The 14,945-nt window shown below is 53.9% G+C and overlaps 2 protein-coding genes across 2 annotated transcripts in view; one reads left to right on the top strand and one right to left on the bottom strand.

Moving 5' to 3' along the window:
* The window catches only part of ITPKC (inositol-trisphosphate 3-kinase C), a 29,887-nt gene extending 23,877 nt beyond the window's left edge, over window positions 1-6,010 (bottom strand). The window contains exon 1 of the mRNA XM_011952545.1: window positions 4,700-6,010. Coding sequence (XP_011807935.1) covers window positions 4,700-5,854 — 1,155 coding nt within the window. The 5' untranslated portion in view covers window positions 5,855-6,010. The remainder of the gene's footprint in view (window positions 1-4,699) is intronic.
* Window positions 6,011-6,099: 89 nt separating this feature from the next.
* ADCK4 (aarF domain containing kinase 4) overlaps window positions 6,100-14,945 on the top strand; it is a 36,815-nt gene continuing 27,969 nt past the window's right edge. Inside the window, exons 1-4 of the mRNA XM_011952488.1 lie at window positions 6,100-6,128; window positions 8,344-8,448; window positions 8,582-8,701; window positions 8,846-8,912. Of these exons, the coding sequence (XP_011807878.1) occupies window positions 8,347-8,448; window positions 8,582-8,701; window positions 8,846-8,912 (289 nt within the window). The 5' untranslated portion in view covers window positions 6,100-6,128; window positions 8,344-8,346. The remainder of the gene's footprint in view (window positions 6,129-8,343; window positions 8,449-8,581; window positions 8,702-8,845; window positions 8,913-14,945) is intronic.

Here is a 14,945-nt window from a genome sequence, read left to right as displayed (position 1 = left end):
GCCATTCTCCTGCCTCAGCCTCCTGAGAAGCTGGGACTACAGACACCTGCCACCACACCGGCTAATTTTTTTTTGTATTTTTAGTAGAGACGGAGTTTCACCATGTTTGCCAGGATGGTCTCGATCTCCTGACCTTGTGATCCACCCACCTCAGCCTCCCAAAGTGCTGGGATTACAGGCGTGAGCCACCACGCCCGGCCACTATGAGCTTTTTGAGATGGGGTAGTGTCTGATTCATGAACACATACACACACAGGAATACCTTCTGCGCCCCACAAGCACATCAAGTCCCTTAGCAAGTACTGGGAGAGTAGGTCACCTCCAGAGAAGGAAGTTGTATGGCTCATCCCCCTCCTACCCCAGGATCAGGGGCGTGTTCATCTCTCCAGCCCCCTCAGGGCCCAGCCACCTCGCAGACATCTCTGGGACAGTGGGAAGCTTAAGAGGGAGTCAGGGTGTTGGACTTCAGGGTTCAGGAAGGGCTAGTCCCTCCCCAATCCAGCTGCCAGCCCTCGGGAAAAGATGATTAATAAAGGTTCCTGTTTACTAAGTACCTGGAACATTCCAGGCACAATGACAAAGACTTAGTGTGCCACAACCTACTTAATTTCTAAAAACACAACCCCAGGGAGATTATGGTCTCAGTGTTACAGAGGAGGAAACAGAGGGTCTTAGAGGTGAAGCCACTTACCTAGCATCACCCCACACAGCGCTGGGGTTCTAGCTCTGGTTGGATCCCAGTGCCTTGGAGCTTATCCCCTATACTCTTGCTGCACTACAAGCTCATGAGGGCAGAGACTGGGGTTGCCATGGTTATGATTATGTCCCCAGCACATGGCCTGGCACACAAAAGATGCTCCAGAAACATTCTTTGATGCTTGGACTGAAGGATGTTAGTTGAGATTTTTTTAATCGAAATTTTTTTTTTTTTTTTTTTTGAGACAGGATCTCACTCTTGCCCAGGCTGGAGTGCAGAGGTGTGATCGTGGCTCACGGCCACCTCTGCCTTCCAGGCTCAAGTGATCCTCCTGCTTTAGCCTCCCGAATAGCTGGAAAATAGGCATATACCACCACACCTGGCTAATTCGTTTTTCCTTTTAGTAGAGACGAGGTCTCACTATGTTGCCCAGGGTGGTCTCAAATTTCTGGGCTCAAGCAATCTTCCCGCCTCAGCCTCCCCAAGTGCTGGGATTATAGGCATGAGCCTATAATCTACTTAAAATACAGAAATGAGCCAGGCGTGGTGGCGGGCACCTGGTGTCTCAGCTACTCAGGAAGCTGAGGCAGGAGAATCACTTGAACCCAGGAAGCAAAGGCTGCAGTGAACCTGGCCCCTTAGTCATAAATTTAATATCTTCTCTCTCTGTTTTATGCTAGCTCTGGGCCAGGCACAGTGGCTCATGCTTGTAATCCCAGCACTTTGGGAGGCTGAAGTGAGCAGATCACCTCAGGTCAGGAGCTCAGAACCAGCCTGGCCAACATAGTGAAACCTTGTCTCTACTAAAAATACAAAAATTAGCCAGGTGTGGTGGTGTGCGCTTGTAGTCCCAGCTACTTGGGAGGCTGAGGCAGGAGAATCACTTGAATATAGGAGGCCGAGGCTGCAGTGAGCCAAGATCTCGCCACTGCACTCCAGCCTGGGCAACAGAGCGAAACTCCGGTCCCTCACCACCATCCCCACAAAAAAAAAAAAGAGTTAGATCTGATGGCTTATCTGGGCTTTCTCACACTTTTTTCACAATGACCTCAGCTTATATGCCCCTTCCTCCAGGAAGCCCTCTCTGATACCCTATGTCTGGCCAGTGACCTCCTCTGGGCTCCACATCCTCCTGATCACTCTGAACTGTGACTGTCTGCTGATAGGTCTGTCTCTCATGGGCCTGGGAGCTCCATGAGTGTCTTGGCCACTGCTGTTTCCCCAGCAAAGTTAACATAGGACAAAACACATAGTAGGGGCTTAGGGAATGATTTTTGTCTGAGTAGAAGAACAAGATAGCACACCTGTAATTCTAGCGCTTTGGGAGGCCAAGGCAGGAGGATCGGTTGAGCCCAGGAGTTCAAGGCCAGCCTGGGCAAGATAGCGAGACCCCATCCCTAGCAAAAAAAAGAAAAAGAAAAGGAACACAATAAAAAAAAAAAGGACACCATGGTGAGAAGGAAGGAAGGAGGAAAGAGAGAAAGGAAGCTGAGCCTTTACGGTCAGATGGGATTTCAAAATTAAGGGAGAAGGAAGCAAGGGTATGCTGGGCAGTGGGAACGGCTTGAGCAATGCATGGAGGCAGGATGACAGCAGGGTGTTCAAGGAACAGCGTGTACTCAGGCCTAGTTACGGCAGAGGGGGTCAGGAGGAGGGAAGGAAGCTGATTCTGGGAAGGCACCTCGAGACCGGAGGTTCTGAACGCAGCACTGAGCCCCTGACTGCTCTCAGAGAGGGCACCTGAGCAGACAGAGCTGGGCCATAGAGGCAGATTCTGGAAGGATGAGAAAAAAACTGAAGATAGGGAGGCCTGGGAGGGAGATAAGTTAGGAACAGAGCCACATACTGCAGAGTTTAAATGACGGGTTTGAAACTCAGTCAGAACCGAGTTAGAATCCTGGCTCTGACTTGATGTGGGCAACCCTAAGCAAAAAGAATCTCACCTCTCTATGCCTCAGCTTCCCCATCTGTTTTTTTTGAGACTGAGTCTTGCTCTGTCACCCAGGTTGGAGGGCAGTGGTGCAATCTCGGCTACTGCAACCTCCGCCTCCCACATTCAAGCGATTATCCTGCCTCAGCCTCCGAGTAGCTGGGATTACAGGTGCCCACCATCACACACCTGGCTAATTTTTGTATTTTAGTAGAGACAGGGTTTACCATGTTGGCCAGGCTGGTCTTGAACTCCTGACCTTAGGTGATCCCCCTGCCTCGGCCTCCCAAAGTGCTGGGATTACAGGTTTGGGCCACTGAGCCTGGCCGCCATCTGTTGAATGGAGACGATCTCACTGCTGTCGTAAGGATTCAAAGTTAACACATACAAAGCCCTTAATTAAGACAGATGCTATTTTGAGATAAAAAAGACAGAAAACAAGTTTAACAACAAAAAAGACCAAAAAAAAAAAAAAAAAAGAAAGAAAAAGAAAAAAAAAACAGTGCCTGGTGTACAGTAAGGATTAGAATCCAATCTGCATTTTCCAAGGTGTATATCCTTGGACAAGTGACTTGACCTCTCTGTGCCTCAGTTTCCTCATCCGTAAAAGGTGATAACAATAGTATCTACCTCAGCCAGGCGCAGTGGCTCATGCCAGTAATTCCAGCACTTCGGGAGGCTGGGGCAGGTGGATAACTTGAGGTCAGGAGTTTTGAGGCCAGCCTGGCCAACATAATGAAACCCCGTCTCTACTCAAAATACAGAAATGAGCCAGGAGTGATGGCAGGTGCCTGGTGTCTCAGCTACTCAGGAGGCTGAGGCAGGAGAATCACTTGAACCTGGGAAGCAAAGGCTGCAGTGAGCCGGGATCGCACCACTGCACTCCAGCCTGGGCAACATAGGGAGACTGTCTCAGATTAAAAAAAAAAAAGTACCGCTGCTGTGAGGAGTGAGTGAGTTAATAAAAGCACAACACTTAGCACAGGGCTAAACATGAGTGAGTACTAGTTGTTATTATTATTATTCACCCACTTCCAGCCCAGCTGTTCTGAGATGCCAAGGAAGTGAGAGGACAGGCAGAGAGAAAAAAGCAATGGGGCCCAGGAGCGTCAGCCCCTGCGCACGGGCACAGGCAGGTTAAGGCAGGTCTGTCTCTCACAGCTAGGGCCACATGTGTGAACACGTCCCCAAGGAAGGCATGTGGGGTGAGGGGGGCTCAGAGCAGACTCCAGCCAGGGGCCCCAGAGCAATGAGAGGCTTCAGCTGGCAAGCTGATGGGCTCCCGACGCCGCTCCCAGCCCCACAGGAGGCTCTCCAGTTTCACACCGGCCTCTGCTCTGTCCTGCCCTCCCTCAACCTGCTCAGCCAGCCCTCCTGATTCACCAGGGGAGAGCCACACCCAAGCTGGGGGCGAGGGTGGATGAAGTAAACAAGAGTGTGCAGGGGGCTCCTTGCGGACCTAGGGTCACAGGGGAAACCAGGTGAGCTTCCGGCTAGGCCAAGGATCCTTTGGCGTTTGCAGTTCACACAGCCCTTTTGCTAAGCTGATGAAAGCTGGGGGAATCGCTTTGCTCCCGTTGTACATACAAATGGGCTAAGGGGTGGTGAAGGTCTGTGACCCTTTAAGGCAGCCACAGGCCCCAGATGAAGAAATGTGGGGTAGAAAGTGCACCCTGCCTGTCTCCGTATTCCAGTGTTCTTCAGATTCCAGAGGATGAGACAGATGTCAGACCCTCGCTGCAACAATATATGTGAACACGCACAGCAGTCTCCTTAGTCCTATAATTTCAGGGGCTCGTGGGCCCCATGAAGTCGGTCAGTGGCCCTCCATTGTAGACCCCCAGGAGTGGAGACAGTACAGGCAGAGGAAAGGAGAGAATGAAGAGGGGGTGCCTGTAGTGAATTAGTAACCTGGCTGTCAGAGAGAGGAGGTCAGTGGATGGAAGAGGTTCCTGGAGATGAAATTGCTGGTGGGCAACTAAGAGTAAATGGGTAGAGAACTTCCTAAGCAAAGGCAGGGGAATAAGGAGTTTTGGGGGATGTGGTTCACGGGCAGGATGGGTCCCACTCACCCCAGACCTGTCCTCGGGATCGCTGGCACCTCCGCCCCCGGCCACCACGTCATCCTCAGACTCGTCGAAAGAAGAGGCAGAGGAGAAGCCGCCACTGCCCCCCTCAACCCGGGAGGGGGGTCCCACTGATTGGGCCTCAGGCTCTGGGGTCTCAGGGGTGATGATGAGGCGGGGCACAGGGCACAGAGGGCTACACTTCAGGTGAGAGTACAGGTGAGTCACCAATTTCCCAGGTTCTGGTTCCTCTAATGGGCCATCCTCAGGCTCTCCCAAGAGGCAGTCTGTCCCAGGTGCTGTCTGGGAACCATCAGTGCTAGGTTGTGTCCAGGAGCCATCAGTATCCTGTTGTGTTTGGAAACCACCAGTGCCAGGCTGTTTCCTGGCTGTTTCAGTATCCTGTTTTTTCTGGGAGCCATCAGTGTATGGCTCTGTCCAGGGACCTTCAATATCCTGTTGTGTCCTGGAGCCATCAGTGTACAATTCTTTCCGGGAGCCATCAGCACTTGGCTCCTTTGAGGGACAGGCTCCTTCTGGGTGAGTCTGGAGGTTGGAACTGTTCTGATGGGTCCAGAGGTTATCAGCCCAGGACTTGACCCTCTCTGGTTGAGTCTGTGACCCATGTGTTTCCAGCTCTGTCCAGGGCCTATCAATCCCTGGCTGTGTCCAGGGGCTGGCCTCCTCGGGCTGAAACTGGAGGTCGGACCTGCGCGGATCAGTCCAAAGGCCATCTGTCCCAGTCTCCGTCCAAGGACAGGTCGTCTCCAGCTCTGACCAGCTCCTTTCTGGATGCGTCCGGAGGCTGGACCTGTCTGGCTCCGTCTTTCGCTTGGGCCTCTCGGTCTCTACTCCAAGGCTAGCTGCCCAGGGCTCAGTCTGTCCGTCTGTCCAGAATTCTGTCTGCGAACTCTCTGTCCCCGGCGCAGGCCCGAGGCCGGCCCTCTCAGGCTCGCTGTGGAGGTTGGACCCCTCTGTCCCGGCCCAGGGCCCGCCCCCCTCCGGCCGCCCCGCCGGGGCCCCTGCGCCGGGCCCAGGTCGCTGCTGTCCCGGCTGCCGCCGCCGTCCTCCTCGCGGCGCCTCTAGTCCCACGCGGGCCGCCACGGGCAGCGCCCCGGCCTCCGCCTCGCTCAGGCTCCCACGGCACGGGCAGCGCCTCATGCCCGCTCCTTCGGTTCGGGCTTCGGCCGACCCGGCCACTCCTATCCCTTTAAATCCCGCGAGGGGTGTGGCTGGGGAGCCCCGACTCTCGGGTTCCGGCCCGCGGAGCTCCAGCCCGCCCCGCTGCGCAAGGGTTAACCGATACTCCCCTTACAGGGGAAAGCCCCGAAGCCCCGCCCCACCGGACGTGGCGCAACGGAACGAGACGGAGCCTCGTCTGACTCCGCCTCCCAAGGGGAGGGGGTTTACCTCTGAGCGTCCGAAGCGCGACCAGGTATGCATCTAGGGCACTGGGGTCTTGGTGGCGCGCCAGTGGGCCCCTTCCCTCCACCCCTGTGACTAATCCACCCTCTGTACACGGTTGAATGACAAGTTCAACCTTCCCTAAAACCCCCGGTGACGAGTTCAGCCCTGCGCCCATTCTTCACGCAGGGGCAGGACAAACTTTCAAAGACTTGGAGATCCCACGGGTGTGGGTTCGAGACCTTCCTCTGCCAGTTCCCAGCTCCGCTACCCTGAGCAAATGACTTACGCTCCATTTAATTTTCCGTGAGAAATCTCTCTCATGTATAGAGCACTTGTTCTGTATCAGACCCTGACACGATTTCAGGTCATTCTCCAAGACTGAACAATAGGGATGCCACGGCTCCATTTTACACGAGGATGGAGGCTCAGAGATCCGCCGGCCTCTACCCTTTGTTTGCAGATACGGGGCTATATGATCTCATATATGTGAAGCATGTGGCCCCAGGCCTGGCACTGTCAGTTGTAGCCCAGTGGTATTATTTATTGTCCTAGGTGATTTTGATATATTTCGCCCCTGAGGCTGAGCTGCCACCCAGCTCCTGAGTCAGCCCTTCATGTCTGAAGGGGGACAGGAGGTGGATTGTCTTGAAATTGAATCAGCTGGGGGAGACACTGGGTACAGGTCCAAGGCTCTAAAATGGGTCACCTCTTCACAGACCAATGAGAAGTCAAAGGCAGGAGCCCACCCAATACATCATACAGGTTGGGAAGGAGAAGTTCAGAGAGGGATGAGGGCTTTTCTGAGGTTACACAGTACGGGAATAGAGACAAAGAGGCCTGATTCCCGACAAGAGGGGTTGGGACAGCTGGGTTCTGTGGGGGAAGCATCGGCATCCCTACCTCTCCCAGTGGTGGGAAAGATGCCCCAACCAGCTGCTTCTATTCCAGACCGAGAGAAGTGGGTGAGTCAGCCTGTTGTGGGGAGAGCAGGCTTTCCAAGGCGCGCGCGCGCACACACACACACACACACACACACATAGGATGGGAGCTGGTTTTCTGGGATGCCAAGGTTCCTGACTCAGCACTGGGAATCTTGGCTGAGTGTGTTCTGGGAAATGTCAAGCCTACAGGAAGCAGAGGGCTCCCAGTCGCACCATCCCGCAGGTGGGCGGGGAGCAGAGAGAGCAGGCTGTGTGAGGGAACAGAGACTCAGTGTGCAAGTGTGTGTGGGGGGGGTATGTACACGAAAGAGTTGAAGGCGTGAGCGGGAAACAGTTGGCAAGCAAGGCAAGGGGTTTATATGCGCTAGGAAGGAGGTTGGGTGCCAGAATGTGGGTGTTTGTGCAAAGTGGAGGGGCTCCATGTGCAAGGGAAATGTTTGCTGGGAAGAATGTGTATTCATAGGAGATGTGTTGAGCCTGCCAGGGGTAAAAATAAGAAGGGAGGTTGGCAAGATATTCGTGCAGAAGAGAGGCGTCAGGTTTGTAAGGGAGACTTTGCAGGAAAGATAGTGTAGGGAACAGAAGGGTCTGTCGCGTACAAGGCACTTTGGGGTGAGTGGAAGGGCAGACAGGGCATTCTTGGGCTCCCGCGATGCCTCAGCAATCCCCAAAGGTGGGCCCCCGGACGCCCACCCTAATTCCCGACTCCAACGCTCGGGCCTCGCTCCTGGCCCATTCCCCTGCGCACAGATGGGGAAACTCCGTGCCAGTCAGTGAGTTGCTGCCGCGCCGTTGGTTGGCTGGCCGAAGGGGGCGGGCATGCTGAGGCTCCCGGAAGCACAGGAGGCCCCCAGCAAGTTGCGGAATCCGAGGCTGACAGCAGTGGGTGCTTAGCAACTGGGGGAGGTGCCCAGTAACGGGGTGGGGATCGGGCGGGGGGACACCGGAGGAATTGCGGGTGCCTATAGGGCCAACAGAGGGGAAGGCAGTGCATAGCAACGAAGGGGGTTTCAGAGAAGTGGAGAGGTAGCTCCTGAGGAACTGTGGGTGTCTAGAAACGGGGGAGGACCCTAGCAACGGCGAGGGTTGGGAGAGGGGGAAAGTGGGTTTTGGGAGGCGCGCAGGAAGAGCTAAGGGTTCTTAGCAACCAGGGGAGAACCAGGAGAAACTGTGGGAATCTATTAATAGTGGAGGAAGTATTTGGTGGGTGGAAATCAGAGAGGGTGGACACAGAGGAACATGGGGGCCTGGCCAAGAAGCCAGGCAACTCCCACCTGAATAATCCCTCCTCTTCTCCTCCAGGCAATGTGGCTGAAGGTGGGGGGCCTACTTCGGGGGACCGGTGGACAGCTGGGCCAGACTGTTGGTCGGCCTTGTGGGGCCCTGGGGCCTGGGCCCCACCACTGGGTAAGAGGCTGGGGAGCAGGTCCCCAAGGGGAAGAGGCTGAGGGAGACTTCGTAGAGTAAAAGGACAGGAGGGACCCAGAAGGGCCAGGTGATCCCATGTCCTCCCCTCCTAATCAAAGTATGTCTCTTGCAGGGGCCATGTGGAGGTTCTTGGGCCCAAAAGTTTTACCAGGGTGGGCCTGGGAGAGGCCTGGGTGAGGAGGACATTCGCAGGGCACGGGAGGCCCGTCCCAGGAAGACACCCCGGCTCCAGGTATCATTACCCCCACCCACCCAGCAACACCCCACGAAAACTGCTGGCCCCGTGAGCTTGGGGAAGGGTGTGGTGGGAGGGTGGCTGCACTCTCTGGGGAGGATGTCCACTTTCCCGCATTCAGACCTTGTCCCCATTTCCCAGCTGAGTGACCGCTCTCGAGAACGCAAGGTGCCTGCCTCCCGCATCAGCCGCTTGGCCAACTTTGGGGGTAGGTGTGACTTTGGGGGATCTTTGTGTGACCTCAATTAGAAGAGGCAACATTTACAGATTGAAGCAAGGGAGAGGATGAATCAGAGACAGGAAAGAGAGACAAAGACAGGGGCCTGCAAAGCCAAGAGAAATTGAGAGGAACGTAAATGATGATTTCCTTTTTTTTCTGAGACAGAGTCTCATTTTGTCACCCAAGCTGGAGTGCAGTGGCGCAACCACTGCAGCCTCAAACTCCTGGGTTCAAGCAATTATCTCGCCTCAGCCTCCTGAGTAGCTGGGACCACACTTGTGCACCATCATGCCCGGGGACTTTTTTTTTTCTTTGAGACAATCTCGCTCTGTTGCCCAGGCTGGAGTGCAGTGGCACCATCTTGGCTCACTGCAACCTCTGCCTCCCACATTCAACCAATTCTCCTGCCACAGCCTCCTGAGTAGCTGGAATTACAGGTGTCTGCCACCATGCCTGGTTATTTGTTTTTTGTTATTTGTTCTTTTTTTGAGACGGAGTCTCCCTCTGTCACCCAGGCTGGAGTGCAGTGGCACCATCTCGGCTCACCTCCCAGGTTCAAGCCGATTCTCTTGCCTCAGCCTCCTGAATAGCTGGGATTACAGGCACACGTCCACCACGCCCCGCTAATTTTTGTATTTTTAGTAGAGACGGGGTTTCACCATGTTCGTCAGGCAGTGGTAGAGCTTTGGCACCAGGCTGCCCAGGGATCAAGGGATGACTCTGCTAGGTCCTCCCTTTGTGATCTGCCTGCCTCGGCCTCCCCAGGTGCTGGGATTACAGGCGTGAGCCACCACACCCGGCCGCCTAATTTTTGTACTTTTAGTAGAGATGGGATTTCACCGTGTTGGCCAGGCTGGTCTCGAACTCCTGACCTCAAGTGATCCACCCACCTCAGCCTTCCAAAGTGTTGGGATTACAGGCATGAGCCACCCTGCCCGGCAAGCCACTGTGCCTGGCCCGGGTAATTAAAAAAAAATTTTTTTTTGTAGAGATTGGGTCTCCCGATGTTGCCCAAGTTGGTCTCAAACTCCTGGTCTCAAGCGATCCTCCTGCCTCGGCCTCCCCAGGTGCTGGGGTTCTATGCATGAACCACTGCTCCTGGCCATAATAACATTTACTGAGAACCTGTAAAGTGCAGTGCCCCATATACACACATGCTGCACTGAATCAATGAGTGTTTATTTCTATTCTGTAGATGAGGACATTGAGGCTAACAGAGGGGAGGTAACTTGACTTTGGGTTACAGAGCCGGATGTCATGCAGGTCACATGAAATAAGTTAGTGGGTTGCAACCAGCATTTAAAAAGAAGAATAGGACAGAAAATATGCGTGCACCTGTAGAGCAGGGGAAAGGCTTGTTTCATGAAACATATACCTTGGTCTGCACTGGTTATAATGTAAATGTCTTCTTTACTGCTGATCATGGTTCAAGTTTTTGTTTTTTGAGACAGTCTTGCTCTGTCACCCAGGCTGGAGTGCAGTGGTGCGATCTCAGCTCACTGCAACCTCCACCTTCTGGGTTCAAGCAATTCTCCTGGCTCAGGCTCCCAAGTAGTGGGGGTTACAGGTGCATGCCACCACTCCCAACTTGTTTGTTTTTTTTGTGTGTATTTTTTTTTTGTATTTAGTAGAGATGGGGTTTCACCATGTTGGCCAGGATGTTCTCGATCTCCTGAGCTCGTGATCTGCCCGCCTTGGCCTCCCAAAGTGCCAGGATTACAGACATGAGCCACTGCACCTGGCTGCTAACTTTTGTATTTTTAGTAGAGACGGGGTTTCACCATGTTGGTCAGGCTGGTCTCAAACTCTTGATCTCGTGATCCACCTGCCTAAGCCTCCCAAAGTGCTGGGAGTACAGGTGTGAGCTACCGCGGCCGGCCTGGTTCAGGTTTTAAAAATATAGATTCACTCACTTGAACCCAGGAGATAGACATTGCGGTGAGTTGAGATCGTGCCATTGCACTCCAGCCTGGGCAACAGAGCGAAACTCCGGTCCCTCACCACCATCCCCACAAAAAAAAAAAAGAGTTAGATCTGATGGCTTATCTGGGCTTTCTCACACTTTTTTCACAATGACCTCAGCTTATATGCCTCTTCCTCCAGGAAGCCCTCTCTGATACCCTATGTCTGGCCAGTGACCTCCTCTGGGCTCCACATCCTCCTGATCACTCTGAACTGTGACTGTCTGCTGATAGGTCTGTCTCTCATGGGCCTGGGAGCTCCATGAGTGTCTTGGCCACTGCTGTTTCCCCAGCAAAGTTAACATAGGACAAAACACATAGTAGGGGCTTAGGGAATGATTTTTGTCTGAGTAGAAGAACAAGATAGCACACCTGTAATTCTAGCGCTTTGGGAGGCCAAGGCAGGAGGATCGGTTGAGCCCAGGAGTTCAAGGCCAGCCTGGGCAAGATAGCGAGACCCCATCCCTAGCAAAAAAAAGAAAAAGAAAAGGAACACAATAAAAAAAAAAAGGACACCATGGTGAGAAGGAAGGAAGGAGGAAAGAGAGAAAGGAAGCTGAGCCTTTACGGTCAGATGGGATTTCAAAATTAAGGGAGAAGGAAGCAAGGGTATGCTGGGCAGTGGGAACGGCTTGAGCAATGCATGGAGGCAGGATGACAGCAGGGTGTTCAAGGAACAGCGTGTACTCAGGCCTAGTTACGGCAGAGGGGGTCAGGAGGAGGGAAGGAAGCTGATTCTGGGAAGGCACCTCGAGACCGGAGGTTCTGAACGCAGCACTGAGCCCCTGACTGCTCTCAGAGAGGGCACCTGAGCAGACAGAGCTGGGCCATAGAGGCAGATTCTGGAAGGATGAGAAAAAAACTGAAGATAGGGAGGCCTGGGAGGGAGATAAGTTAGGAACAGAGCCACATACTGCAGAGTTTAAATGACGGGTTTGAAACTCAGTCAGAACCGAGTTAGAATCCTGGCTCTGACTTGATGTGGGCAACCCTAAGCAAAAAGAATCTCACCTCTCTATGCCTCAGCTTCCCCATCTGTTTTTTTTGAGACTGAGTCTTGCTCTGTCACCCAGGTTGGAGGGCAGTGGTGCAATCTCGGCTACTGCAACCTCCGCCTCCCACATTCAAGCGATTATCCTGCCTCAGCCTCCGAGTAGCTGGGATTACAGGTGCCCACCATCACACACCTGGCTAATTTTTGTATTTTAGTAGAGACAGGGTTTACCATGTTGGCCAGGCTGGTCTTGAACTCCTGACCTTAGGTGATCCCCCTGCCTCGGCCTCCCAAAGTGCTGGGATTACAGGTTTGGGCCACTGAGCCTGGCCGCCATCTGTTGAATGGAGACGATCTCACTGCTGTCGTAAGGATTCAAAGTTAACACATACAAAGCCCTTAATTAAGACAGATGCTATTTTGAGATAAAAAAGACAGAAAACAAGTTTAACAACAAAAAAGACCAAAAAAAAAAAAAAAAAAGAAAGAAAAAGAAAAAAAAAACAGTGCCTGGTGTACAGTAAGGATTAGAATCCAATCTGCATTTTCCAAGGTGTATATCCTTGGACAAGTGACTTGACCTCTCTGTGCCTCAGTTTCCTCATCCGTAAAAGGTGATAACAATAGTATCTACCTCAGCCAGGCGCAGTGGCTCATGCCAGTAATTCCAGCACTTCGGGAGGCTGGGGCAGGTGGATAACTTGAGGTCAGGAGTTTTGAGGCCAGCCTGGCCAACATAATGAAACCCCGTCTCTACTCAAAATACAGAAATGAGCCAGGAGTGATGGCAGGTGCCTGGTGTCTCAGCTACTCAGGAGGCTGAGGCAGGAGAATCACTTGAACCTGGGAAGCAAAGGCTGCAGTGAGCCGGGATCGCACCACTGCACTCCAGCCTGGGCAACATAGGGAGACTGTCTCAGATTAAAAAAAAAAAAGTACCGCTGCTGTGAGGAGTGAGTGAGTTAATAAAAGCACAACACTTAGCACAGGGCTAAACATGAGTGAGTACTAGTTGTTATTATTATTATTCACCCACTTCCAGCCCAGCTGTTCTGAGATGCCAAGGAAGTGAGAGGACAGGCAGAGAGAAAAAAGCAATGGGGCCCAGGAGCGTCAGCCCCTGCGCACGGGCACAGGCAGGTTAAGGCAGGTCTGTCTCTCACAGCTAGGGCCACATGTGTGAACACGTCCCCAAGGAAGGCATGTGGGGTGAGGGGGGCTCAGAGCAGACTCCAGCCAGGGGCCCCAGAGCAATGAGAGGCTTCAGCTGGCAAGCTGATGGGCTCCCGACGCCGCTCCCAGCCCCACAGGAGGCTCTCCAGTTTCACACCGGCCTCTGCTCTGTCCTGCCCTCCCTCAACCTGCTCAGCCAGCCCTCCTGATTCACCAGGGGAGAGCCACACCCAAGCTGGGGGCGAGGGTGGATGAAGTAAACAAGAGTGTGCAGGGGGCTCCTTGCGGACCTAGGGTCACAGGGGAAACCAGGTGAGCTTCCGGCTAGGCCAAGGATCCTTTGGCGTTTGCAGTTCACACAGCCCTTTTGCTAAGCTGATGAAAGCTGGGGGAATCGCTTTGCTCCCGTTGTACATACAAATGGGCTAAGGGGTGGTGAAGGTCTGTGACCCTTTAAGGCAGCCACAGGCCCCAGATGAAGAAATGTGGGGTAGAAAGTGCACCCTGCCTGTCTCCGTATTCCAGTGTTCTTCAGATTCCAGAGGATGAGACAGATGTCAGACCCTCGCTGCAACAATATATGTGAACACGCACAGCAGTCTCCTTAGTCCTATAATTTCAGGGGCTCGTGGGCCCCATGAAGTCGGTCAGTGGCCCTCCATTGTAGACCCCCAGGAGTGGAGACAGTACAGGCAGAGGAAAGGAGAGAATGAAGAGGGGGTGCCTGTAGTGAATTAGTAACCTGGCTGTCAGAGAGAGGAGGTCAGTGGATGGAAGAGGTTCCTGGAGATGAAATTGCTGGTGGGCAACTAAGAGTAAATGGGTAGAGAACTTCCTAAGCAAAGGCAGGGGAATAAGGAGTTTTGGGGGATGTGGTTCACGGGCAGGATGGGTCCCACTCACCCCAGACCTGTCCTCGGGATCGCTGGCACCTCCGCCCCCGGCCACCACGTCATCCTCAGACTCGTCGAAAGAAGAGGCAGAGGAGAAGCCGCCACTGCCCCCCTCAACCCGGGAGGGGGGTCCCACTGATTGGGCCTCAGGCTCTGGGGTCTCAGGGGTGATGATGAGGCGGGGCACAGGGCACAGAGGGCTACACTTCAGGTGAGAGTACAGGTGAGTCACCAATTTCCCAGGTTCTGGTTCCTCTAATGGGCCATCCTCAGGCTCTCCCAAGAGGCAGTCTGTCCCAGGTGCTGTCTGGGAACCATCAGTGCTAGGTTGTGTCCAGGAGCCATCAGTATCCTGTTGTGTTTGGAAACCACCAGTGCCAGGCTGTTTCCTGGCTGTTTCAGTATCCTGTTTTTTCTGGGAGCCATCAGTGTATGGCTCTGTCCAGGGACCTTCAATATCCTGTTGTGTCCTGGAGCCATCAGTGTACAATTCTTTCCGGGAGCCATCAGCACTTGGCTCCTTTGAGGGACAGGCTCCTTCTGGGTGAGTCTGGAGGTTGGAACTGTTCTGATGGGTCCAGAGGTTATCAGCCCAGGACTTGACCCTCTCTGGTTGAGTCTGTGACCCATGTGTTTCCAGCTCTGTCCAGGGCCTATCAATCCCTGGCTGTGTCCAGGGGCTGGCCTCCTCGGGCTGAAACTGGAGGTCGGACCTGCGCGGATCAGTCCAAAGGCCATCTGTCCCAGTCTCCGTCCAAGGACAGGTCGTCTCCAGCTCTGACCAGCTCCTTTCTGGATGCGTCCGGAGGCTGGACCTGTCTGGCTCCGTCTTTCGCTTGGGCCTCTCGGTCTCTACTCCAAGGCTAGCTGCCCAGGGCTCAGTCTGTCCGTCTGTCCAGAATTCTGTCTGCGAACTCTCTGTCCCCGGCGCAGGCCCGAGGCCGGCCCTCTCAGGCTCGCTGTGGAGGTTGGACCCCTCTGTCCCGGCCCAGGGCCCGCC

This window comes from Colobus angolensis, unplaced genomic scaffold (genome assembly GCF_000951035.1).
Source record: "Colobus angolensis palliatus isolate OR3802 unplaced genomic scaffold, Cang.pa_1.0 Scaffold34, whole genome shotgun sequence".
NCBI classification, from domain to species: Eukaryota; Metazoa; Chordata; class Mammalia; order Primates; family Cercopithecidae; genus Colobus; species Colobus angolensis.
Note: the sequence above shows the minus strand (reverse complement) of the source record. Positions and strands in the feature narration are given on the sequence as shown.